At 54.5% G+C, this 26,650-nt stretch overlaps 1 protein-coding gene across 1 annotated transcript in view; it reads right to left on the bottom strand.

The window, feature by feature from the left end:
• Positions 1-4,222: 4,222 nt before the first annotated feature.
• DOC2B (double C2 domain beta) overlaps positions 4,223-26,650 on the bottom strand; it is a gene marked incomplete at both ends in the record, with an annotated part of 34,573 nt that continues 12,145 nt past the window's right edge. The window contains 7 exons of the mRNA XM_082493329.1: positions 4,223-4,359; positions 5,035-5,131; positions 5,365-5,446; positions 7,639-7,796; positions 7,981-8,107; positions 17,168-17,277; positions 20,495-20,569. Of these exons, the coding sequence (XP_082349455.1) occupies positions 4,223-4,359; positions 5,035-5,131; positions 5,365-5,446; positions 7,639-7,796; positions 7,981-8,107; positions 17,168-17,277; positions 20,495-20,569 (786 nt within the window). The remainder of the gene's footprint in view (positions 4,360-5,034; positions 5,132-5,364; positions 5,447-7,638; positions 7,797-7,980; positions 8,108-17,167; positions 17,278-20,494; positions 20,570-26,650) is intronic.

The raw sequence follows: 26,650 nt of genomic DNA, 5'->3' as shown, positions 1-26,650 counted from the left end.
TAATAGTTTTGTTTTTCCTGTGCTGTGTGTTTCTCTGGGCTGCGGGTGCTCCCGTCCCATCGACCTGTGCCGGGAGCGCAGGAGCTGACCCCTCCCTGGAGCACGGGGACCCCCTGAGCTGTGCGGCCCCGGGGCGTGCGGGGTGCGGGGCAGGGGTGAGCGCACGGAAAGGAGCAAAGGGAAATGCCCCCGACCACGCTGGGCTACCAGGGCGGCCACGTCGGCCACTGCTGTTCAGCTGCACTGGCTATTAATCTACTTAATAAACATATATTGAATATATTAATGTTATTGATATAGGCATTAATATACTTTAGTAATAAATATAACATAAACTATGTAATATACATAATATTATATAGAAGAATTAATGTGTGCATATATACATGGATGGATGTATGCTGAGAGAGCGTGCAAGAAAAGTGTGAGAGAGCGTGCTACCTATAGAAATATTCTCTACGCACATAGATATTAAGTATATAAAATATGTATATGCATATAACAAATATATAAAACATAAGATAGTGCATTTATATACTTATACATGCATATGTGTGTATCTGTTGGTAAAGCTCTCTATGTTTAGACAGACATGCGCACACACACAGACACACAGATAAAACTATAAATATAATACCTACACCGATAGACACGCACGTGTCTCTACGCTGTGCATCCCGCGGTGCGCAGGGATCTGCTCCCTCCACTGATCAAATGGCGCCAATGGATTACGAGCCTGTGCTGGGGCCAGTGCTGGCCATGGGGCACCAGCCACCCACCCCCATGGCAGCAGGGGACCCTCAGCCCTGGGCACTGCCGCTCCTGCCCTGCTGCGCTGCGCCCGCCCCCGCCTGGGGACGCTCACCCGGCTCCGGCTGCTGCACCTCCGCACTGGGTGAAACTGGTACAGAGATGTGCCAAGTGTTTATTTTTAAAAACAGGTGGACAGACACAAGTATATGATTAGTTAACTCATTCATGTATATACACACACACGTGTGTATATGTGCTTATATGCACATATATGCATGAGCGTATAATAATGTATGTATAGGTATAGATATTTGTATTGTGTAGGGGGATATATATGTAAAGAGAGTGAGTGTGTGTGCACACATGCACGTCTCTATAGCTGTCTGTACACCTCTCTATGAGGGAAGCTCAGTTTGGGCTGTATTTGTGCATCTTTGGGCCACACGACAGCACAGTACCTGCCCGTGCCACGTTCACACGCTGACGTAGCTGGTGTGAGACGGGCAGGGACCATCGGCAGGTTTTTAATTTCACCGCAACAGTCCCTGCTGTGGCGCGGTGACGCCGAAGGGCACGGTGGGCGCTAACACCATCCGGGTGTCCCACGGGATGCCGCAGCCTCCAGGGAGGGGATTGCCTTCAGCGCCGGTGAGCGGCGCGGCTGCTCGCTGCCCGAGTATTGACCTCTGACTATACCCACTCAATTGATCAAACGAGAGCAGGAAAATACACATGTAGGGGCACAGCTGGAACAGCTGTGGGGTGGGCGGCACCTCATCTCCCTCCCAGCCACAGAGGTGTCGCTGCCCCTGTGCCCCAGGGAGGACGGTCACAGCATCTGAAATGGCAAAGTCTGTGCTGAGGTGGCCACATCTGGAACAGCTGTCTGCTGCTGCTACTGCCTCGCGCCTTCAGGGATGCGAAGTTCATGAAACTTCAGAAAGGCTGGAGGTTTTTTTGTGGGTGGTTTTTTTTCAATCCTCCTTTGATTAATCTCCCTCCCACCCTCCACTGCTTACGGTCCCAGTGCCACCTCACAGCTGGTGAGGTACAGCGGGGTCCCTGGTGACAGCGGGTACACCAAGGCTGTGCAGCGGTACACCAAGATTTGGGGTTCGTTTCTTTCCAGCAGGCAGAGATTGGAGAGTGGAGACCAAAGCCAAGCAGCATCCGATGCTCTGGTTTAAAGCCATCTCACACTCCCAGAGCCCTCGTTGGGCCCCAGTTCTTCCTCTGCTGTCTCTGGGTCACCGGGTGCTCCATCAGAGACGTGCTGTGACGTGCCGAGCTCCTGCACCCCTGTGACCACGGTACGGACCTGGGGAGACTCAAAAGCTGCGCCACCAGCATCCACCTTTTTTTTTTTTTATTTCCCTTTTTATTTCAGGTTCTCATTATAAATATTAACAAATCTGACAAAAAGTACACAGATAGATAATACTGAAATACAAAAGTCTTTTAGGATGCAGGTAAGGACAGGTTCTGCAGCCTTCACATGGTAGCAAAACATCGGTATCAAACATTTCACGAGGCCTGGCATGACGACCACCACTCTGCATGCAGCTGGGACGGACAGACGGACCGTCTGCTTAGAAAAGACTGGGATACAAACTGAGGGAACCCACACACGCACGCATACACACACACACACACACACACATATCATGTCCTACTCCACCTCAGGCATAAACCAGTTTCATGGCAAGACGCGCTGTAACAAATGACGGACTGAAAGTAACTTTGCAAGAAAAGGGAGGCACAGCCGACCCGGCGCTCCCGCGGCTCTCCTGGAAGCTCAGACCCAAACCAGGTCTTAAGGTGACAGACAGAGAGGATTACCGGGAACATCCTACTTGACACGCTGGCCGGCATTCAACTAAAATCCATGCATATCTGGAGAATGCATTACAAATATTAAGTTATTAAAAAAGCCCCTATGAACATTGGGTTGTTTGGGTTTTTTTCCCTCCCCCATATCAAACAAGGTGTAACACGATCGTCACTTTGAAAAGAAAATGTAGGTTTCCAGAGAGCCGATTGCTTTCAAATAAAAAGAAGTCGGCAACACACGCACGCGTGCACACACACACACACACACACACACACACAGAGCACAGAAGCTGAGACCGATGGGGAAACAGCAGCTCTTCCTAAGAAATCATGGTTTAAAGGCTTCAAAAATTTCTGGCAGCATTTCGCAGAAAATTTTAGCTCAGCCCACCGGGCGCCAGCTCTTGCGCAAACACGATGTGTTTGAGCTGGTGCAAGAGCTGGTGCCCGGTGGGATGAGAATGCAGAGACCGACCAGGGTGGGTCACGGAGGATGAGAGCTGGGATTATTATTATAATATAATAATATTATTACTGTGCCGTACACAGAAATTTGGTTTGGATGCTGTTTGAGGCAGAAAATGGATCAACCTGATGGCCGCGCCAGAGCTGAGCATCTCTGCCGGCTCAGCTCGCTGCACGCCACCAGCTCGCAGCGTAAAGCACCTTGGTTGGGTTTTAGGTAACGGCATGAATTGGAAAAGGAGGAATCAGGGAAAAGCGATAGAAAAATTTAGCCTGAAAGCCAGCTTTGCTGGAAAAAAAGCCGTGCTGAAGCCGGGCTGGGTGGCGCCAGGCAGGAAGGCATGGTTTCATTAGGAGAGCGGGTGCTGCAAGGGCAGTGTGAGGCTTCGCTGCCGGTCCCAGGAAGCAGGAACGGACCGCGGCTTCGCTGAGCGTTTTTATTTTGCCCCTTCGCTTCTGCAAACGCGAAGCCGCCCGATCCCGGGGACCGCAAGAGAGAAGCCATGGTCTGCACAGCGCTTTCAGCTTGCTGGCTAACTTCACACGGGTTACCGGAGAGGACGAGCACAACGTTTCTGGAAGAAAAGCAGTCTTCCTAGGGGACACAATCATTCCGACGGAGCAGCTTTAAATGCATAAAAGACTGTTTAGGCCCAAACCACAGAGACTGACAAACCACCAGAAATATGGCACAATTGCCTCGAGAAAATAGTCCCAGGTTTTAGTGACGCCTTTTGCTCATATTAGATACACGAACGGAGACTGATGCATTCATTTTGCCACTGAATTGCAAGGCAGCGAGAAGGTAATTCAGTACAGCAAAGAGTTAGGAGAGGAGTCAGAACCGCAGTGCATGCAGGCGTGTGGTGTCCGCGTGCGTGTGCGCACACGTGTGTGTGTGTGCGTGCATGCTCGTGAGTGTGTGTGTGAGCGTGTCAGGGTGCAAAGAGGCATTTTGGAAAAGCCTTAGGGGACGGGACCTGCCGAGCAGAGCAAACCGTTGCTGCCTTCTTCCTTGGGAAGGGTTTCCCTGCAGCCGGGCCGAGGCGTGGGGTGTCCCGCTCTCCCGGCTGCCCCGGTACCACGATCCCCGGTATCCAAAGCCGTAAACAAGAGAAGTCCAAAGGCTGTGGCCAGCAGAACTGTGCCCGCCCAGGGAGTGGTTCCATGGCGCTCAGTCGCTGAGGACGGCCCCCGGCAGCTCGTTCGTTAGCGTGTGCCAGCGCTCAATTTTCTTGTCCTTGTTTTTCAGGCAGTCGAACCAGTGCTTCAGCCGCTCGCCTTTGGCATTGATTCCTAACACGACTCCACCTTGAGAGACAGACAGGGAGAGGGAGAGGTGGGGGTGAGCATCAGCCCTACGAAGCATGCTGGGGGATGCTGGGGACAGCAGACGGAGCCAGGTCATGCAGCCACTCTCACGGCATCTGACGCCACGACCTGATGTGACACACAGGCAATCACAGCCCGTCTTCCCCGGCCCCTCCCGGCTGCAGTCTGGGACCTGCCCCGGGCAGCTTGTTCTTGTGCCAAGGGCTGGATGCTCATTGCAGTTGCAGCAGCTGTCAGAGATACTGGGCACTTGTTAGCAATAAATCACAGTGGCCAGTAACAAAATCACAACAAGCCTAGACATCCAACAGAGACAAATGAAACCTCCCCGTTAAACCTGTTTTTTATTCAGAAGGAGAGATCTGAAAACAGAAGGGGAGAGGGAGACCTGTCTTCTCCCTGCTTGGGTGCTCCTTGCACAGGGAACGTCTGAAGCAAGGAGCAGTGGGACCAGCTATGGGAGAGGAGGCTCAGGGGCAGGAGAGGGATAAAAGCAGAACAGTAATCCAGTGAGAATGAATATGGGGATGGAGAGCAGACCTGGAGGCTGCAGAAGTGCAGAAGAGCAGCAGATGAAAAAAGAAGAGGCACAGAAAGTGAAGATAAAAAAAAAAAAAAAGAGGCTGAGGAAACCTTCGGGAGTGCCCCACTCACCTATGAAGTCATTTGATTTCCCGATATCATAGTCCCACACTGTGACTTCCAAGGTCTTTTTTGCCAGGTCACCGTGCTTGATCTCATAGCAAAACTCCTGTTGGGGAGCAGAGACAGTCAGGACCAACCTGTGCCGGGTTCAGTGCAGGACCCCCGGGAGGGGGCTGGGGCTGTCCATCCTCCTCCTCGGGCTGTTGCCCTTTGCCACTCATGGGGAACTCAACCTCAATCCCTCACCTAATGACTGATGTTGGGTTTGGTTTTTTTTCATTTTAAGTCTGAGGACTGAGAAAAGCCCCCAGGAGAGAACCACAACTAGTGAAAACCCACCTCATTGAACTCGGGGTTCAGCGTCTTCTTCTTCACCGCTGTCTTATGCTTTGATTTCTTGTCCTCATCTGGTTTCAAGTAACTGCAACGAAACCAATGCAGCACAGTCCCACACAGGTTCCGTGCCCTCTCCCAGCGAGGAAGGCAGGGAGGGCCACCCATGTTTCCCCCTGCAGCCCGGGTACAGGTGGGGGCACCTGCAGGACCAGCTCCGGAGCGGAGGCAGGGTGAGACGGGTGGCTGAGCCCCTCCTGCCCTCCCCTGCCAAAATGCTTGAGGTGGTGGGAAGGAAGCAGCGTTCCCCCACCTTAGCACAAGAGGAGTCGCTGGCTGCCATCGGAGAGCACCGATTATCCCATCTCCAGTCCCTAGGGGACACTGGCACCGCACACATGCTCCCGAAATCAAACGCTCTCAGCACAGAACCAGTCCAGAGTTGGGACCGTGTGAGTGGTCTGCTCACCCCGAGCCTTGCCGGGAGACAGAAACCACACCGGGTGTGGAAAGGTGGTAAGGGTGTAACAGCTTTGTGCACCGCTGTTTCCTCCAGATATTTTGCGGTGCGGCAGCAGGGCCGGAAAGCAAACGAGACTAACGTGTCATCAAGCAGAGAGAGCACCTGAAAGCTGGGCCAGGCCAAAGTCAATCCGTCATCATTTCGTGTTGGTGCTGCTCCTTTAAACATCAGTTCTGCTTCCTCGTTACACTTTCCAGATCTTGCTCATAATTAAAAAATTAGGGCTTGTACCGAGAAGCATCACTTGTCTATCTGCTCTGATTCAAGCCCTGCAGATACAATCTACTGCAGATAGCACAAGGGGCACCTACAAAATGACTGTATACAACAACAATTATGTTACTTCAGGGACTGAGCCTCTGATGAGCATTTAAAAAAGCAAGAGTGGATTTTTTATGCAAACACCTCCACTCCCAAAGAACAATTAAATAGGAAGGCGAAACCACACTGCCAATAAACTCCATGACTGGCCTCCCAGGCGCGGTTTATCCCGGTAGTTCTGCCTTAACAAATACCATCCCTGAAAGTGCCGAAGTTTGGGTGAGCGCAGTGGGGACGGGGACGTGGGAGGGCTGCCGGCCCCTCCTCACCATATCCTCCTGCTTTGCAGAGAGCGAGTTCGAAATACGCCATCCACCCAAAACCCAGGAGCTGTGGCGATGCAGGGCCCCGCGCCAGCCCAGCTCTGCGTCAGCAAGCCATTGCCTTGCTCAGCATCCCTTAATAGCCCCTGGATGACACCAACTTCCCTGAATCACTTGGGTAAGGCTAAGTCGCAGCAGCTTATTACAGTCATTATAATGGCTTTTTTTTTTTTTTTTTTTAATACTGCTGCTATTTTTCAAAAGGAAGGTACTCCCAGTCATTTACACTGGAAAGTGTCAGCGGGACCTGTAAATGCGCCCTCGGCTCTGTTAACCAGGCCCTGGAGCCACCGGAGCCACGGGCTGAGATTAAAGTGCTGTCTGACCTAATTACACTCACATTGTAATTAGAGCTTTTCCAAAGCGCAGGGTGGTGGCCCTGCTGCTGGGCTTGGAGTCTCTTCTCCCTTGGGGACCCGGGGACGGGGGTGATTAATTGCCCATCCCTGGCTGAGGGGGGTGTCTGTGCCCCAATGCCACAGTCCAGGAGGACCAGACCTGCCTCAGCAGCCAACCCCATCCCGGCAGGAACGGGGTGGGCTTTGAAGAGTGAAAAGATTGGGGGTATCACTGGGAAAGAAAGCAAAGATGCCTGCAGGTGCTGAGCGGGGACCAGGACCAGTGGGCACAGGCATCAACCCACCCCTGTGCCACCAGATGGGACTCATCACCCGCTGGGCTGGAGCCATGCCATCAGCAAAACTGACCGTACTTGTCTGCTTTGGACCACCAATTCTGTCCCTAGGGCCGTGTCCCTGCCACAAGACCCTCTCCCAAGCAAGGGCAGTGCTGGCGGGCAGTGCGGAGCCTGACAGCGGGGCACCACGGCACCCAGCCCCTGCTGAACCGCTGAGGACAATGTGCTGCCATGGGGCAGGCACGGCCACACGCCACAGGACAGATCCTGCACCCACGTTACTTTGAAGCGCTGTAAAATAATTGCTGGGGAATAACATGCCCCAGGCAAATGCAAGCTGCTGCCGTGACACCCTCATTTGCATCTCCTAATGAGATCAATTAATTCCCACTGCAGGGAGAGGCAAAAGGGGACAGCACAGCTTCACCAAGGGCTGGCAACGGCAGCGTCTTGCCCGGCCACGGAGCAGCACTCACGTTTTGACGTAGGGGTCGGAGTAGCCGTTGGCGTCCATGGCGGCCAGGTGGGCACAGCGGATGATGCCCACCAGCAGCCCCTGCTTCTGCGAGCTGTACTTGAGGGAGATGAGGATCCGGCCACGCTCCTCCAGCGACTTGTCCTCTGTTTTATCTATCTGGGGGAGGGAACGCACCCAGTCCGGGGGCTGCTCTGGGACACAGCCACGGCTGGACCCCCACCTCCCCATCCCCGATCATGTTTGAGGGGTCAAACTGCCCCACGCTCCCACGTGCTGCAGGGAGAAGCTGCTGTATCCACAGACCCACAGTGCGGGACGCTGCCCTGAAGCCCCCACTCACCGGCAGCTGCTTCTCCAGGCAGATGTTGAAGTTTTTGGTCTGGTTCGGCTTCAGTTTCTTCAGTGGGATCCGTGTCTCCCCAATGAACTCGTTGTGGCGGAACTTGTCCTCGTCACAGACTGAGATCCTGCAATGAGCACGGGGTGACTGGGGCTGCCGGGGAGAAGGGAGGCAATGGCACATGGGAAGGGGCTGCCCTGTCACACTGCAGGTCCCTCCTAGCAAGGGGACAACTTTGAGGCCACTGTTCCCCAGGCCAGTGACCAGGCACCTCCTTCGCAGGCAGCTGCAGGGCATCAATCCAGTGCTATGGCCTGGCCAGGGCAGCCCATGATACTTAAATGTGATACCCAATATCTCAGTCTGCTTTACCTCTGCAGCTGAGACTGGAGGCTGCCAGGATGGAGGCCGGGCCAGGTCTGGGGAAGCAGAGGGATGCGGGAGGCTGCACTACACCATGTCTCCAGCTCCATCACACAGCCGTCCATGCGGAGCTATCTGCACGCCCCAGTTGGGCCCCACAGCCACCATGGCCACCTCTCCTCTCAGACCCCATCCTGGCCAGGGCTCCTGCAGTCCTCAGGATGGCTGTCACCCCCCCCGAGGATTGGAGTCCCTTCAGGGAGAGCTCACAAACCCTGAACATCACAGCCCTGTGGTGCTGCAGTCCCTGCATCTAATGCACGCCCCAGCCCAGGCACCGTCAGAAAAACAACCCGGGGCCTCAAGCATCCTCATGGCTCTTCCATTAAAACATCAAAGTTATCGGTGTCTAAAGCAAAACTACTCTGAGCCGCCGCCAGCCCAGCTGCATCCTGCCTGGCCGAGGAGGCTCTTCCTAAACCTGCTCTCGGACTGCGCGGCCAGCAGCAGCGTGCCTCCCCGCAGGGCTCCCTCCCTCCCCACCCGAGAAACTCGGACACTTTTCCGAGTGTAGCAGCTCTCAGGAGCGTCCCCTGGTGCCGGGGATATGGCTGCCTGGTCGGGTACACACAGGAGGTCCTCCACCTCCTCTCCCACCACGCAGACAAGACCGGGAGGGATTTGCAGACCCAGCCTGCAAAAGGCATCACACCTCGGCCAAGCGAAGCTCTCCCAACCCCAGCGGGGTCCTGCGCAGGGCCAGCTCCCGGGATGCACCCCGTGACTGCAGCCTGCATCCGACCAGGGCAGTGACGGCGATGCTGAGCACAGGCTGCTTCCCGTGCGAAAGCTATAAATGCCTTTCCCTGAGCTGGCAGCTAATGAGTCATTTCTCTGCTGCTTCCCAGCCCGTTCCGGGCATCAGGAGAGGCGACAGAAGAGCAAAGTTAGCGCTTGCAGGAAGCCTCCGCTCGCAGGTCCCAAAATCCTCGAGAGAGAGGCCCAGGAGGGTGGTGGCTGCCTTTCGAGGGACCAGCTGTCCCCAGCAGCACTGCCTGGAGCTGGGGACAGGGAAAGCTATCCCATCCTCCTCCGAAGGAAACATCCCACACCCCCACTGGAGCCACGCAGCGACCGGCTGGGCTCCCCATCCATAAAGAAAAGGCATTTCCCTTCCGTTCCTCTCTCCCCTTTTAAAAGTTTTCCTACAGTGTCTTCTCGTCCTTTTGCTGCCTGATTTTTGTCTCTCTTTCACCCACCCCCGTTGGTGCCCATTTCTGACGGGCGGCACCTCTGCCTCCAGGGACCGCGCTCCGCCTTGCTGGGTTTCCACAAACATTCACGAGGGGGTAAAAGTAATTAAAGATAATCAGTGCCCTGCGATCCCACCTCAGAGTAACTCATTGCACACCACCCCTCTGGCCTACGCAGCGCCTGGACGGTTTATCCGTGGATGGTTTATCCGTGGATTGTTTGACCACCCTTATGCTCACCAGTGAGCACCAAGGCGGCGAGGGAGCCCCGGGGACGGCTCAGTCACGCGGCACAAGGGCCATCAGGGCTGGGGAGCGGCAGAGGAAGGGAGTTTGGAAAAAAATAACACAAGTGGGAAGACAGGGAATGCTGTTCTCCAGAAAACCGTAGCTGGATGTAGCGTTACTATAGATACCCATGGAAAAAAAACACCCCACCACAACAGTAAAATCCTCAAAGAGAATCTCAAATGCAGGCACATTTCCTTTCTTCCTCTCGCCTCTCTTTTAACGAACAAAACCGAAAAAGGAGCAGCAGCAGCTCCAGACAAGAAGCGGCACTTGCCAGGCGTGCACAACCCCACACCCATCTGGCCAAAGCTCTGGGGAGAGAAAGCGCTCACAGAGTTAGGAAAGCCGGGCTGGAGGAGAGGAGCGTGGCCCCCCCCCCCCGGAGCTGACAGCCGGGGGGCTATATTTACAGCCGACAATTGCAGAGCGGTGCCATCTCCTGCACACCCGGGGGAGGCAGGGTTTGGTGACGGTTTTACCTCTTAAGAACATGAGTAACAAGATCTTCCCCGACAACGTCTAGATGCGCCCCAGACGCACAACAAGATACCGAATGCCACGTCCTACCTGCTGTGAAGCCCCAGAACCACCCGGGATGGGCGGAAGCCCAGGAACGGAATGGCTGGAAAACTTCAGTGGTGGTGGCAGGGCTGCCTGGGATGCCCCAGCGTGGCACTGCCACTGCGACCACAAGCCCCAGCCTGCCACAGTGTCACAGTGCGCACATCCCCTTTCTCCCACAAGACTGACAGCACGTCAGGCAGACCCGCAGGTGCTGCGTGATGGAGGCAGCCCAGCCTGGCACAGCACTGGGGCCGGGGCCATCCTTGTCCCCGCTGATGTCCCAGGCTAGATAAAACGTTTGTACCGTCCCCTGGGAGGCAGCTTTTGGCACATCTGTAAGAGCTGGGAACTGCCACTGTCTCCAAGCAGCACAATGGAGACGGAGACACCTCCAGGTCTCTCCCAGCCCCATTTGCCCTCTGGCATCTCTGGCCACTTCTCAGGTGGGGCCCCACATTTTGTGCCCATCTGTGTGTGATGACCAGAGGTGATTCAGACGCAGAGTTTCATGTCAGCCCTCCCACTCCCTCGGACTCAGCCCCTGAACCCCAGTCCCTCTGGCAAGCTGCAGTTCATCTTCACTGGGACGGTATTTTTAACTCGGGCAGGCTGGCAGTGCCCCGGCCCCATAAGCGAAGGCAGCGAGCATGAGTCAGATGAGCCGGCAGCTCCGGCCCCAGCCCTCCCTTTGGAAACAGCCATAACGCAATTACACCAGCTTGAATTTTATTACGAGAAATCAATGTGATGGAATTTTTATGCCTTGGGTTAGAAAATCAGCTCCATGACAAACAGCAAGAGACGCCTCTGGCAGCCACGTTCACCTGCCACCCCGAGCCCTTTACTCGAGCATCACCCCTCCCTCGTCTCTCTTTATTAAACCCCATCCCTCGAGCTCAGCTTTTGATTTGACAACTTCCACTGAGAGGTCCTGATCTTTAAGTTAAGGGCTGTGAAAACCACCTTGGAAGAAAACTGAGCAGCAAGTGAACAACCACTGCTCATTAAACTTATTCTCCCTCCTACTCAGCCCGGGCTCCTGGGTTACAGTCCTGACTCACCGCACAGCTCAAGCAACCCCGCTCCGCTGACTCACGACTTCTGCTCGCACACACGTTCCTTGGGCCTCTTTCCCGTCATGGAAAGGAGAGAATGGGGGTCAACGAGGACCCTTTTCCACAACGCACATGCACGCAATAGGCAGCAGAGCCTGAAGACGCATCTCCTGTATCTAAGATCCCTTATGGTCCCTATAGCAACTTGGGAAGCTCTTGGTGGAGGAGCCGACGCGCAGGTGATGCCTGCTTGGCTTAAGGACAGACAGCGCCTGGCAAGGAGAGAAAACAGAAAAAGGTGGCATCCTGGGACTGTCCAGCTCTCCTAAAACCAAAAGGAGGATTGAGTGCTGGGCCCCATCACCAAATACCTCAAAGTCTGAGCACAGAAACCACAGTAAAAGTTGGATGAAATGAGTGTGCCTGCAATGCTGGAGCAAACCCCATTCAGCGTTTCTGGAGTAAAGCAATTTAGGACCCCAAATCTCTAAGTGTCTGCAGTACGCCTATTAGACCTGATCAAATACTATTTTCTGAATAATATATTTAATGAGTCATGATGTTTGTCAAACACATGATTAAACAAAGAATTCCTGGCATTCGTGGGCTAGCTGAGTATCATATGAATAATGCATCACTTCGCCAATATATCTGGATATGAATAATTGTATCCAATATCTGGCTAGCTCTGGTATTTATTATGAATACAATCTATTTATTGCATATTACATGTATTATTTAAATGTAGGTGATTGTATTCTGCCTATTCCAATTTCCCCTGCAGCATTTCTCTGCCTACCCCCGTCATGCACCCCGGCTTCCCACCACCGGAGATGCTCAGACTGCAGACGGGAAGCAGTGGTGCCTGCAGAGGGGGACTGGGAGCAGGGACTGCAGGGTGGGATTTACCCCTGGTGCTGACAGGGAACCTGTCCCCAAGCCCAGCCATCCGAGTCCAGCATCTTTCGAGCAGCTCCGAATGTGCTTTCTCTCAGGATGGTGGGTGGTTTCATTGCTATTAAGCCTTGGGCTAGACTCAAGGATATTTAATTCAATGAATGGATGAGACCTTTCAAGATCCTCCCACCTGCTGCCTTTCATGAAATCTGAAGTATCTGGTGTTTTTTGAGGGGGTTTATTCATTAACAAAATCCTGCTTGCCAGCGCAATTAGCTAGGCTGCCTTCACCTCTCCTTCTCCCTTGGAGGTGGCCCTGCTTGGGGAGGTGAAAACAAGAACGGCTTCTGGGGCTTGGATCCGTCACAGCAAAATCACTTGACGAGCTCGAACGAGCCCACACAGGGATGAGGAGCCGCCTGTTGGGGCACAGCGTGGGGCTGGGGGGCTCTGGCAAGAGGGGGTCCGTTACTCTGCTCTCCAGGAGGCAGAGGATGCCCCTACTCTGGCCCCTGCGACATGGCAAATGCCACTCGTCCCCTTGGGAGGCTGCCGGCACCAGCGGAGTGCCCCGTGCCAACACCAACCCACCACGCTGGACACGTCCTACCAAGAGTCCAGGTGGGCAGGGAAGATTTTTGGGTGCTTTTCCAGCTTTCCCGCTGCATCACACGCTCTCCAGGCAGCAGGGAGGCGAAGGCTGACGGCAGCTTTGATCTCTGCCGATATTTTTACATTAAAGAGACTTTGCAATTGCGTTCCATGCCCCTCCGTGAATCTCAGCACCAAGGAGGCAGCCAGGGAACAATCACCTCCCAGACCGAGGGGAGCATCACTCATGCTCTTTCAACTACCAACAGCCGCCTTGCAGGAGCCTCGCCTGATTAGCACAAGGAAAGCCAGCGTCCCTGCAGCTTTGAAGTTGGCTTTTCCTGGCGGAGAAGGAGATATTTTGCAGATGACGGGCGAGCAAAGTGAAGCACCAAAGGCAGGACAATACATGGCACGGGAGATGCTTCCTGCAGGAAGCTGCACTCGGGGGGTAAAGGGCCATTGCCACTGATGTTATGGAGAGGCTCATAGAGGAGAAACAGCTCAATCCACACCAAAATAAAAAGTCCTCAGTGAGCCCCAGCTGCCAGGGACCCCAGTCCATCCATCCCTTCTCATATAAACCAAAGATCCCTCCCCAGCTGGGCAGCGAGGACACTGTGTAGTGGGTATCTAAATGAGGAGGTTCAATATTTCCCAGCCTTGCATCCTTCTAGTCGATTAAATATCCAGTGTTTGAAAAGAAGAAAATCCAAGCAAGGAATTCAAATAAAAGATGGATTTTTCTACCTTGTGGCTGGTTTGCAAGACCATCTCATCTGATCATCTCATCTAAACCTGCCTCAGGATAAATAAAATCTCCTTTGCCAATATCTTCAACTGTGAAGACGGAGATAAGAAAAAAGGGGGCTGGGGAATTGGTACTAAGGAAAATGAAGAGCACTTGAATTTTAGGCTCTGGCTCCCCCATGCAAGACAAGAAATGGAGCCACGGTTCTCAGAAGTTTTGTTTTAGCACAGGACTTCCCTAGGCCATAGGCAAGAGTTTGAGTTCCCACCTGAAATTCTGCCAAAGCCGTTGGGTAGAGCAGCTGAGCACATGCCCAGTGCCCGAGGGCAGGCTGGGCGCTGCCGCCGCGATGGCTGTTTGTGCCGGTGGCTGAAGCTCGGCACAGGAAAAAGCTCCGAGCGCAGGGAAAGACATGGGGCCACCAAGGGTGTGCCAGTGCCCACCCTGCAGTATGCTGGTTTTGGAGATGGGACTAAGAAATGTTTCAACCTTTACACACCCATCTACGTGCGGGATGTCTTTAAAAGGGATCAGAGTCCTCACTAGAAAATTTTTTGGGGTCCACACAAGAGAAGAGGCTGCAAAACCCCTAGGAAGACCCACCACAGTCAGGGGAGGAGATGGTCCACACGACAGGCCACAGCACTGTGGCAGAGGTGCCAGCTGGGAAACGTTCTCCACCCAAAAGTTTGTTTCTTTAATTCCTTGGACTCTGGAGTCATTTCCAGGCAAAACGAAAGCCACAAGCCCCAACCCTACAGCACGCTCCACTTCACAAACTTCTCCACTTTTCTGCTTGCACAACCTTCCCAGGGAGGCGGCAGAGCCACCTGAGCCCCTCTAAAAAACCGTAACATCCAGCCCAGAGTTCTCTGGCTTTTAGGTCATCTTTGGCACGCCAATCGCCATGGTAATACCAAGGATACGATTCGCCTTTCTGCCCTGCGCAGGGTCCTGCCCGCCGGCACACAGGGACGGGTGCGGCTGAGGTCCCCAAACCTTGACCCTCATTAATGCTGAGGCAGCGGGGCTGGGGGCTCCCGTGTCGCCACGCTGCTGGCAGGGACCAGGCTGTGCTGAATCCCGCAGGACAGAGCCCGTTGGATGCAGAGCCAGTTCCCAGCACTATGCCTGGAGGTGAGGTGGGGATTTGTGTGGCCCACATGGCTCTCCCGGACACTGACTGCCCTCGTGGCAATGTCACCATGGGGTTCACCATCTCCTTGGGGACAGGCTCCAGCAAACCCCATCAGGCTAGCCGCAAACGCCAACAAGTCAGAACTGCACTTGGATATTCCTCTCCATGCAGAGAGGATTGTGATCCTTAACTATCACCTAATTCACCGGGGTGGCTGCGGGAAAGGAAACCTCAGCTGCAAAGTGCGATGCTCCTGGAGAGCGCTGGAGAGCCCAGTGTGCCCCAGCCTGGGAACCGCCCTGCAAACAGGCAGCTCCAACGGGTGCGAAGGTGCAAGATGGATGGCTCTGGTGGCACGAGGAGATGCCAAACCCCCTGGGGATGCTGCTCCTGCATGAGCAGAGAATGCTTCACAGGGAGTTTCACCCCCTGCAGAGAACCCGGCTGGGAACTCGAGCAGGGCAACCACACCGCAGGTGAGCCCGAGGCTTCCCTCGCCTCCCTGGAAAGGTGCCCTTTGAAGCTACTTTGTGTAATTGGTCATTAACAGACCTTGCCAGCAATCTCCTGAGCTCCCTGTGGAGCTCCCAAGACAGAAACACTGTCTCCGTTCAGCCACATCCCCCCACGGAGCGAGGGGTCCCTGTGCATCACTGCGGGTATGGAGTCCGTGCGCAGCATTTAGCTTTGGAGGGGGCACGAGGAGCCCCGTGTGCTGAGCCCTGTGGGAGCCCGTGGCCACACTTGGCTCCCCACAAAGCACCCGCAGCACCCAGGCTGGCAGGCAGGAGCGGGGACGTGCTAATGAGGGATTTCTGTGGGGAGAAGGGTGAATCCAGCCCAACCCACGCACATGTTTCTGCGTGTCCCCCCTGCCATCGAGCATCCCTGCTGCCCCCCGGAGCGGGTGAGCACAGTCCTTCCCCAGGGAGAAGCAGCTACCAGGGCCCCAAAAAGGTGGGGGTCGAGCCCTTCTGCTTCCTGGCGCATTTCAGCAAACAACTCAGCTGAACATCTCTCTACAAACCGATTTCCACGCTTGAAGAGGTTGAAAACTTCAAAGCCTGGAGTGAAAAAATAAAAAAAATACCCACCAATAATAATAATAAACCAGAGGCTTTCCAGCCCAACAAGACTGCAGCACTTTCAGCATGACTAATATTTTCCATGTGAAATAATAATCTGCAGCGCTAAATTTCTCATCTCTATGCACATTGCAGACAACAGGTGGGCTCTGCCCAAATTCACCTCTGAGCAGGACCTTTTACAAGGCAGCTTTGAGCTCTCGTCCTGGGGAAAATAATAAACTCCCAGGGTACCTGCAAATAAGGAAGGTGAGATTCCAGCCACGGAGCTCACAAAGCCCCAAGTCCTCAGAGTAGGATGCAAAATCCTTCTTTGTTTGACAGCAGATATTACAGCAAATCCTCCTGTGCATCAGTCCCAGATCAGAGCGGTGACGGAGTGACCGAGGCCACCCAGCACCCTCCCCGGGCAGGATCCGCCTGTGGGCTCCGGGTCAGCCCCTGCCCTCACCCAGGTGGGACGGTGGCCAAGACGTGAAAACCTTTGCATTCGCAGGGTCTGACCCCGCAAAGCAGCATTTCCAAGCCCGCACAGCCCCACCGCACTGCCCCTGCCCACCTCCAGCCCCACACAACATCTCCCAGCCCCTGGGAGATGCTGCCAGGAGATGCTGAATGTGCAGAGACTGAACCAAACCGAGAGAATAGAATAAATGCATACAAATGCTCTTCATTTAGTCTGACAATAATTCACAGATGCCTCCAGCTTTCTTCCAAAAAGCTCAGCCTCAAAAAGGGCCCAGAGCTTTCCTGGGGAGATTTTCTCAGCAAGACATGACCGCAAAGCCTTAACACGTACCTGCGAGAGCTGGGCATGAAGAGGTTAAAACCAAATAACAGCACCTCTGCAGGCAGGAGCCCAGCAAGTGAGTTATGAAGTTAATGACAAAGCAGGAGCACGCTCCTCACCACTATTCCAGCCCAGGCTCCCTGTAAATCAAGCATCGGTCACCCTGGGGGTGATGGATGCGTGCAAGGCACGCACGCACGTTATAGGTTTTGGTGGGTAATAACTCTGCCACGAGCAGCTGCCAGGACCATCTTGCGGGGCTGGGGCATGGGGGTCCCTGTGAGCCCCCCGGGAAATTGTCACTGGGATGGGAGGGATGCCTGGAGCGGCCCCCGAGGGATGGAAAGGGACATGTGTCCCCCACTCTGGTGCTGGGCTCAGTACCCTGCTCACCCGGCCACAGCCCTACCGTAGGGTCTTGCGGATCATGTCCTCATCGGTGATGCCGTAGTAGGTGAGTGTCTCGTTCCAGGTGGGGTTAAGTGTGTTGCGCAGCGTTTTGGTTCTCAGCTTATTTGCCTGGAAAAGCAGAGGAGACAGCGGTCAGCGGGACCCAGCCTTAGGCGATCGTTTGGGCACCGATGGGCAGGGAGGGGGGAGAAAAGGAAGCACAGTTTGGAAATGAAGGGGCAATCAGTGCTGTCACCTTTCTGCCCCAGCGCCATAACCCAACCAGTCCTCGATGGGGTGGCCCAAATCCACCCCGACAGCAGCAATAAGCAGAGGGGCAGAGCCAGGGCAACTCACTGGCTCATTCGCAAAGCAATCATACCCCGCATCCCGCATCCTGGAAACAGCCAGCAAAATGGGAACCTTGGCAGAGCGCAGTGAGAGGACGGGGATTTCATTTATGCAGCAGGAGATAGAGAGAGAGAGGGAAATGTTTTTTCAGGTTCATTAAAAGATACCAATTTGCTGTTCTGGCTGTTTATTTGCATTCCCGCTCCCAGCACAGCTCCCGTTCCTGCCTGACTCAAAATAACTTCCTTGATATGCATTTTGTTAGCACTGGCGACTCTTTCCAGAGCCACAGCTCTGCAGAGCAGGAGGCTGGGGACAGCGGGGCTGTCATAGCCGCTTGCGTCCCCAGCATGGATGGGGCATCCTGGCACATCCCCTCCCCCCCAGGTTGGGGGACATTAATCTTCTTACCCCCTGAGTTACCCGCTTCTGTTGGGGACAGAGGCAGAGCAGAAGCAAAGGGCTGCAGGCTTCAGATGGGGCTTCTTCATCACCCCCCCAGCCTGGGACAGCCGGATAGAGCAGCGATTCTCCCTCTAATTAGGTGTAAAGTCAGAAAGTTCAATCCCTGCCTCAGTCACTGCTGGGAACATGGAACTCTCAGGAAATCAACACTTCAAAGCTGTCTCGTGTGTCTTTATGGGAAGTTGTTACCTTCCCCATCTTTGGTTCACCAGCCCTGAGCTAGAGGCGAGCGGGATGCGAAGCATGGGGTGAAGAAAAGAGCTTGTGCTTGCAGCTGAGAGAGCGTCACCTTGTCGGCACATCCTTTCCCCACCAAAACCACCCCAAACACGCAACCTCTTCCAGATTGACTAGACATGGCCACTGGTTGGAGGAGCTGCCGGTGCAGCAGAGCCATCAAGGGACCACGGCACAGCATCTCACTCCCAAACGCTTTGTGCAAAGCAGCTGGTTGCTCTGGGTTTGATCGCCTGAAGATAGAGAAAGCCTCTGTGTTTTGTGCTGCGTTTTCATTTAGATTTCCAAAGCCATTTCTGCCTCTGAAAGAAACGCGTGCAGTGCTGCAACGGCTGGGCGAGGAGCTGCGAAACGCTGAGCGCCAGGTTAGCAGGAGGATACCCCCAGAGCAAGGCACGAAGCTCCAGGAACTGATGGGGAAGCAGGGACAGGGATTCAATTAGCAGCAGCATCTAAAGCCCTGCAACACCAATCACCTTCCACGTCAACCAGGCGGGGAGTTCGTTTGCAGCGCAGGCGGAGAAGGTGCCTTGGCTGGGCTGCACAGGAGCAGCCAGCGCTGCTGCTCCCACGTACCGGCCTTGCCGAGGCCATCCCTGCGTGCCCAGAGGCATGGCCAGGGGCGACAGCAGAGCGATGAAAACCAAAGGAGACTGCAGACAGGTGCGGTCATTTATGGCCTCCTGTCGCCATTGATTTAATACCTCATTTGCCTTAAATCTTTCCCGATTTTGTAAAGTTGCTTTGAACAAGGCACTTTGTCATCCCAGGTTTCATCGCACACTTACTTTATCTCCTCCCTTGGTGATATTGTGGCCACCACGCCAGGCTCCAGCCCGAGCAACAAGATATGTATCAGAGAGGGAGTGTAAAGCCTGCTGAGGGGTGACAAGGACAGCAGGGAAAGCGCCCTGATGGCACCCCCTGTCTGCTCAGACCTGCTGGGGCCCGATCCTGATTTCAGGAAGGAAAGTGGGTTCAGCCAAGGGGGTAATGTGATGGGCATCACCCAGCAGCTAACGCTGCCCTGGGCAAGGGACACAAATGAAATTGGAGGAACTGAGCTCTACGAGTGCCTTCTCCCATCTGGAATGACTTAGCAGTGAATAACCAGCTCACGTGGAGACCCGTGCATGAGGCGAATGAATCCCACCCTGCTTCCCACGGCTCTGGCCTGCGCTCTGCCACAGGTGCCTGAGAGCCGAGACTGGGACAGAAACACCCGAGGGACCTGGGGATCATCCTGCTGCTGGAACGGTTACGCAGAAACATCTAGCCCAGGACACATCTGTGATCCCCCCACCTCTGCTCACCTCTCCCAGAGCAGATTCGGGCAGTGCTGTTTGGAAACGAGGCCCAGAGGCAGAGCACCCACAGAGGCAGAGGGACGCGGGGACAAGGAGAGGGTCCCCCCGTGGCTGCTCCTGCCTTGTGCAGTCTGCAGCTCCTGCGCTACCCTCGGCTCAGAGCTTCCCTCCCGCCTCTCTGGTCTCCATCACCTCCAGCAGAAATGCTAATCAATGCATTTGCAAAACATGGAAATGACAGATAATATCGCTGATGAAAGCGCTCCTGGCTCTCCTATTTCCAGCAGAACTTGAAATGTGGTTAAAAACTCCCTCTACCGCCCTGAACATTATGAATTAATTCAACTGAACCGTAACAAGTAAATATACCTCCCCCAAAAAGGTCTTTCCTTTAGTGTAAAATAAGAGTGCAATTAATATTCATAACACACACATTTAGCATTTAAATTCAACATCCCCATCAGTTACACTAAGCTCTCACTACACATCAATATCTTTAATTACTCTTCTCTCGAGCAAGCGCTGAACCTAAGTAGATGGAAATATTTCCCTTACGATTTATACTCTGCTTTATTATGATCTGAGGGGTATTAAATGCAAAAGAAAAAGGAAAAAAAAAAACCAAGCGCTGTTTTTTTTATAGCTCCAGATTGTTTCACTTGGTGCTTCCCGGGGGCTTCCGGAGTGCAGGGTTCGCACCCCCTGCTCCCACAGGTGAGGAGTCAGGGCTGGCACCCGGCTCCTGGGCAGTGGTTTATTGGAGAGGCACTTGCTACCTTGCAAGGATGTTTTTAGCCCCAATTCCTACCTCCTGCTGCCACTCTCTCCTGCTCACCTGAGTGAGAGCCTGGCAGGAGACTTGAGGTCTGGCTGCAGCAACCAGCAGCCCCTGGGGAAGAGCTTCTCTCTGGGGAAACTCCCGGGTCTGGTTTCAAAAGGAAAGGTGCAGGCCCAGGAAGGGAAGGAGAAGCAAAACGGTGTCTCACCTTACTGGCTCCAGGAAGCAAGTGCAATTTGACGTATGGATCAGCCAAACCATTATGGTCCATGGGCTTCAGGCCCTGGAGAGGAAACAGCAAAAAGCAGGAGTTAGGACAACAGCGAGATGCTGGGCAGGCAGGGTGGCTCCGCTGAGTCCATCTACCGATGCCCGTTTCCCCGGGATGTCATCAGTCCATGGAGTAATTGCACTGTTTCCCCAGGACTGGGGAAGGAGGAGGGTGTGGTTGGTGCAGGACCTGGGCTGAGCAGCAAAAGCTGAGTGTGCTCAGCACTCAAACGTCATCTGCAGTTTGTGCTGAGGAGGAGCTGCGGGAAGACTTCTCATCCACACTTGGCATTGGACGCAAAGCACCTCTCCGCTCTTCCAGCAGCTGACTCCGACACCCTGATCACAATTAATTCAGGGGTTAACTAAATCAGCGCAGTGATTTTCAAGGTTTAAAATTACAGGGTTTTGTCATTTAATAATTGCTTATGAGCAAACATACACCTCTGCTGTTGTGGTGTTACTTTTAAGCGCTCCCAGAGGGTGTGATAGCACCTACCTACTCTTCGTTATTAAGGCACAGCTTTAGGAAGAACAGCTTTCAGGCCAGCGGGAGGCTGTCGCCAGCCGACTGCCGCGGCGTTTGTACGGAATCGGGAGGTACCAGAGCACAAATGCAAGGAAACGCTCACTGCAGCCATTAGTGAAGGATTTTCTACGAGACCCTCGTAGCTCTTAAAGGATAACATGAATCATGTTTGTTATAGGGATGCTCTGGAGTTGATCCCGAGCAGAGGGAGGAGACAAACTTGCTCTTCTTCTAAACAACCAGTGGGCTGAAAATTATCCAAAGGCGATGTACAAACCCAGACCAAAGCCATAACTGCACAGACTGCATGGAAACAAACTCCACGGGGTAGAGGAAGCAACACAGGAACGTGAAAAATGGAGCCTAATTTTTACCAGTCCTAAGTGGAACCAATAATGGCTACACCAAGAAAGTCCTTGGATTATTTCCAGCCTGGCTGCGGGATCCCTGCAGGAGTTATTTCTAGGCTGTCTGAAGGCAATCCTCTGCCTGGATCAGAGGAGGGTTTCTCTGCAGAGGTACCCATCCAAACCCAGCTCCAACCTGGGCACGGAAACCAGACTGGGTGCTGCTAAAGACTCGTCATGCCCTTTGTGTGATGAGTGGACTATTCGGTTCCCGGGATTAATGAGTGTGTGCAGCTGCCAGGGATCCACCTGGCAGGAAAGCATTTGTACCGGCTGCTGGTGGAAAAGCTGCATGCAACGAAAATGTAATGATCGAGGCCTGGGTTTGGGCAAATCAGTGAGGGAAATGCTGGGGTAAATCACTTCCATGCTTTATATGTATGAAAAAACGCACCCAGCATGGCACCCAGCAGCAAGGCAGCCCCTCGGGATGCCCCCGTCCCACCCCTCCCAGATTTGCACAACTCGGTCGAGGGTCCAAGATGCTCCTGACCTTGGCACGGGCTCTGCTTTGGAGACGAGCATGCTGCCCTGGGGCAAGCCAGACCAAATGGTACCCAGCAAAGAGGATTTTGCTTTTAAAGCAGAGCCAAAAGGATAAAAATATCAGCAGCAAATGCAGGCTAAACATCCCTGCTTTAACTTGCAGTGCCTCTCGCGTGATGTCCCTGGCCCAACGAAAAGAGGAAGGCAGCAGATATGGAGGACAGGAGGAAGGTGGTGGTATCGGCTGCGGCTCCACGGGCAGAAAGGGCAGCAAGGGGCTGGGCTGGTCCCCAGGCTCCGGAGGGGATCCAGCCAGCCGGGCACACAAACTGCTCTCGGCTCAGCAAAGCAAAGGCTCCCGGGGTGGAGGTGTCCCACCTGCCTGATGCTGCGTGGCAAATGAGATCAGAAGCAAGCAAGCAAATTCCCATGAAAATAGATGGAGAAAGACAGGCAGCTCTGTAATTCACCCATCAATTCAGTTCAATTAAATTACCTTCTGAGGAGGCTATTAAAGGCTTTTTTAATAGATGTGCTATGGAAGATAGAGTGACAGAAGCCTGGAAAATGGCTCCTAATGTCACGTCTACCTCCCTCCCATGTCACTCGATACGAGTTTGGCACAGGGCCAAATTTAACATGAGAGCAGCCCCGATGACTGCCCTGCAAAGGTGCTCCCATGGGACCTCACTAACCCCGGGGACCCACAGGGTGACCGGCACTGTTGTTTCCCCTGCACAGAGGGACCTCCAGCCGAAAGCTGCCCCGAGGGAGCTGAGAGGCAGAGAAGGACCACAAGACTTGTACATGGGGGCAGAGTCTCCCATTGCCTTCAGCCAGCACAGCCCTAGCTCCAACCAGTCCTTCTGCCAGGACCAATTTACTGTCCTGTGCATCACGGCATGGGCGATGGAGCTGAGACAGCGCTTCATCTTTTCCCTTACTCTACTCAACACCAACATCCCTGCTGCAATCCTATGGAGACCAACAGCCCCTCTGCATCCCAGCTGCTGCCAGCTGTTCTCTGTGCCAGTGACATTTAGCTAATCAATAGGATTTAATTACGAGTCGGGCTAATCGGGCTGCCGATTAATGCCACACTGGAGGCATACAGAAATCACAGGGGACTGATTCATTCCACCATTCACCCCACGATGAGCTGCCTGCCTGGTGAGCAGGCTTCCCGCTGCCTAAAAACCAGCCTGGACACCTCTTCCCAGTCCAAGGCATCCCATTCCAAAATGGGGAAAACTCTGCGCTTCCACCCTGACAGCCCAGAGGAGACACACAGCTTCAAGATGGGAATTTCCCTGCAGTGATAAATGTTTTATGAGCAAATCCATAAGTAATGCTCAGTGCAGACCTCCAGCACTCGCCTTCGGTTGGAAGTGGGGGAGCGTCCAAATGCTCGACAGGGTGGAAACTCTCCGGTGTTTTCTAGCTGCAGCCACAGCCAGCAGGGCAGGGAGAGCAGCCCAGGTACACTCGCACGGGCAGCATCTGCCTTGCATGGCCTGCCTGGGGCCAGGGAGCTGCCCACACCCCTGCCTGCACCCCTGCCTGCACAGCCAGCTGAGGCTCACCCTGGGCATATTCCTCCCAAACGCAGGAGACCAATGGAGCTACAGGATAGCACAGCCCCACAGTGTCTGCGTTGCCTCACACCCCTGTAGATCCCTGTCTTGCGGGTTATTATCTCACTCCACGCAGCAGCTTGGGCTTTATAGGACTGAGCAGAAAATGAGACCCTCACTCAAGCCATGGCATGGCACGCCAGGGCACAGACCCTGGCGCCTGCACATTAATCGTATCCTTTTCTATCACATTTTATAGGTGAGGGTGATGCCCAGCACAGCCTGGGGGCAGCCCGGCTGTTTCCCACACATGACAGTACAGATCAACATCACCCCGGGAGAGCGCGTGGCGCTCGTGCACGGCAGCACGCAGCAAGGGGAAAGCCCTCCTGCCAGCCTGCCACGCTCCCGCAGTCCAGAAACGGGCTCTCACACCGCCCTGATTTATTCTCCCATCGATCCGAGCTCAGCCGCAACGTGCCTGAATTCAGCCACGCCTGAAGCGTGAAAGGCAGGGTACAGGCAGGGCTGCTGCCAAGACTGAAAGCCATTAACGCGAGGCAGCCGCTGGCAGCCTGCCCGCTCCTGCTTGCACAGGGCCCTGAGCTTTCTGCTGGCAAAGGAGAGGCGGCAGGAACGCTGGGCACGCCACCACAGCCCTGCTCCAGCCGGGGAGTGATAAGGTTTCTTGGTCCTTACCTCCCTGGTGCTGCCAGATCCCGGGACAGCATCTGCTTCGGCCCCACAGTGCTGCACCGGAGAGCCCTGATGCCCTGGCAGTTGCCTGGGGCTCATGCCAGCGTAGTGGGGTGACAACCTGGTGCCAGCGCAGGCAGCATGGGGAGAGGTGTGGCGGGTGCACTGCTGGCCAAAACTGTACCCAAATTGCATCGGCTGAAGGCAACACCAAAGCATAGGACTGTCTTAAGAGGTTAAGGCTGGAGGTGGATGCTCCTTGAGCATGCTGTGGTCTTCCCTTGTCCTGCGGAGGCAGGACACACTTCAAAATCTAGGTGTGGACCAAAGGCAGTCCCGCACTCCATCTGTTCATCTCCAGGAGGAACCAGGACCCTCACTTCCCCGGCCAGAGCCTGCGAAGATGCTGGGCACTCACTGCCTTCCAAAATCAGCTTCCTGATATCCATCTGTTGTCACAAAGTGCCTGATGGCAGGGCAGATCTGTGTGCTACTGGGGAAACTGAGGCACCAAGTGCCTCGCTCCTGGTGTATCCACACAGCCTGGGGATAGCCCTGCTGGCTACCAGCTTCCACAGCCGTACCTCCCACAACAAAGCAAGCCTCCTCTCATTCCCTATTCCAGCTCCATCCAAGCTTGGGATAAAGGCAGTCCTGAGGGTCCGGAAACACCCAGCGTCTTGTGGATCCCACTGTGAACGTACACCAAGAAACACCTCAGACGTCCCTAGGCAGCCAGCGCCAGGGCAAACCCCCCACGTGGAGCGGTTATCCCGACCTCCACACAATAGAGCAGCTGATGGCTGCGGAGCAGAAAATTGGTGGCGGAGCATGACTGATTGGATTTAACCTGTCACCGGTGCCTCCAAGAGCCCACTAACCCCCTTCCCACTCCCCAGGAGCCGATAACAGGACTCGCGAGGGACATCAGCAGACATAAAACAGCTGGAGGTTAAAATAAATAGAGAGAAGCAAAAAGATCAAAATAGAGAGAGAGAGCTGTTTGGAGGAGGTTGTTGAAGGGAGAAAGAAAAATACTTCTGGCATGGCTGAAACAGTCCAGGTTTTAACAGCTCCTGGCAGCGACTGAGGCTCCAGTGTCCCGAGTGCACTTTCCTTCCGGGCTTGAGACATTGTCCCCACAACATCGGCCAGGCCAGCCCCAGCCCAGGTCCAAGGGCAACGCGTGTCCCAGCACTGCGCTGCGGCTTGTGTCTGTGGTCCCGGCACTCCCCGGCCACTGCGTCACCTCCTCTACAGCACTACTTCTATCGTCTACACAGCCACCGCCAGCTCCCACCGCCGGCAGCCGAGGTCCTGGCCCTTACCTTTTTGTAGTCAAGTTTTGGCAGCTTTCCACAGGCGAGAGATGAAATGAGAGCGAGCAGATGGCAATGTAAATAAAAGAGAAAAATGGGAGAATGAGAGCAGAATGGAAATGAACAGGACTCGAACGCTTGAATGTCAGAGTGGCGAAGGGGTGTGCGCCCACCCCGCGAGTAGGGGCAATGCTGGCGCCGCGTGGTGCCCCCAGGCCCTGTGGGATAGGATCAGCAACTGCTATTCCCGTACAGCCAGGTGGGCACGGCGGGGACCAGGGCTCTCCTTCGTCAGCCCTCCTCTGCTCTCGCTGCCGTTAGATCTATCACTTGCTGCTTGCAGGTCTCCTTCCTCCCTGTCTTCCACCCACTGCAAACCCAATTAGAAATCTCCTCCCTGGCACAGCTCCCGAGCACACCAAGGGAAGCCTGACCCGGAGGCTGCCGGTGAATTCACGGGCAAGAAGCAGGGGGGTGGCGGGGAGGGAAGCAAAACCCGCCGACTGCCCCATCCCTGCTCCGGCAGCCCTGCCCAGGGAGCTGTGGGAGCTGCGCTTGTCCCCCAGCCAGGAGCAGCTCCAGGTCTGCTGAGGCAGATGCCTCCACGCTCACTCCCAAAGCCAAGCTTTCATGCCCGAGGTCCTATTCCTGATGGGAAGAACCCTGGAGCGGGGATATGCATGCTCAGCACCCAGCTCAGCACCCAGCACAGCGGGCTCTGGGGTCGGGGCTGCAAATAAGACAGTTGCAGCTGGAGGGGAGAGGAGCATCTTATGAAGGCAAATGGTGCAGGTTGATCATCTGGGGGCTCAGCTCACAGCCTGTTCTCCTGCAGTTTCTCCATCTTCTGTAAAAACCCTCTACCCCTTCCCAAGATCTACAGGGCCTTAGGTCTTCTTCCACCAACCCACCACTGTTGGGACCCAGCTGTGTTGACCTGGAGCCCTCACTGCTCCCGACCTCATGCTGGGTGAAGCAGAGAGTTGCTGAGTAGTGCCCAGAAAAACTTTCCACAGGCCCAGAAGCAGAATCAGGACCCCAGTTATGCTTCTGCTCCAAAATGTGCAAAAGAACCCTAATTGC

Source organism: Vanellus vanellus (assembly GCF_965231255.1).
Source record: "Vanellus vanellus genome assembly, chromosome: 19".
NCBI classification, from domain to species: domain Eukaryota; kingdom Metazoa; phylum Chordata; class Aves; order Charadriiformes; family Charadriidae; genus Vanellus; species Vanellus vanellus.
This window is presented reverse-complemented; position numbering and strand designations above follow the sequence as displayed.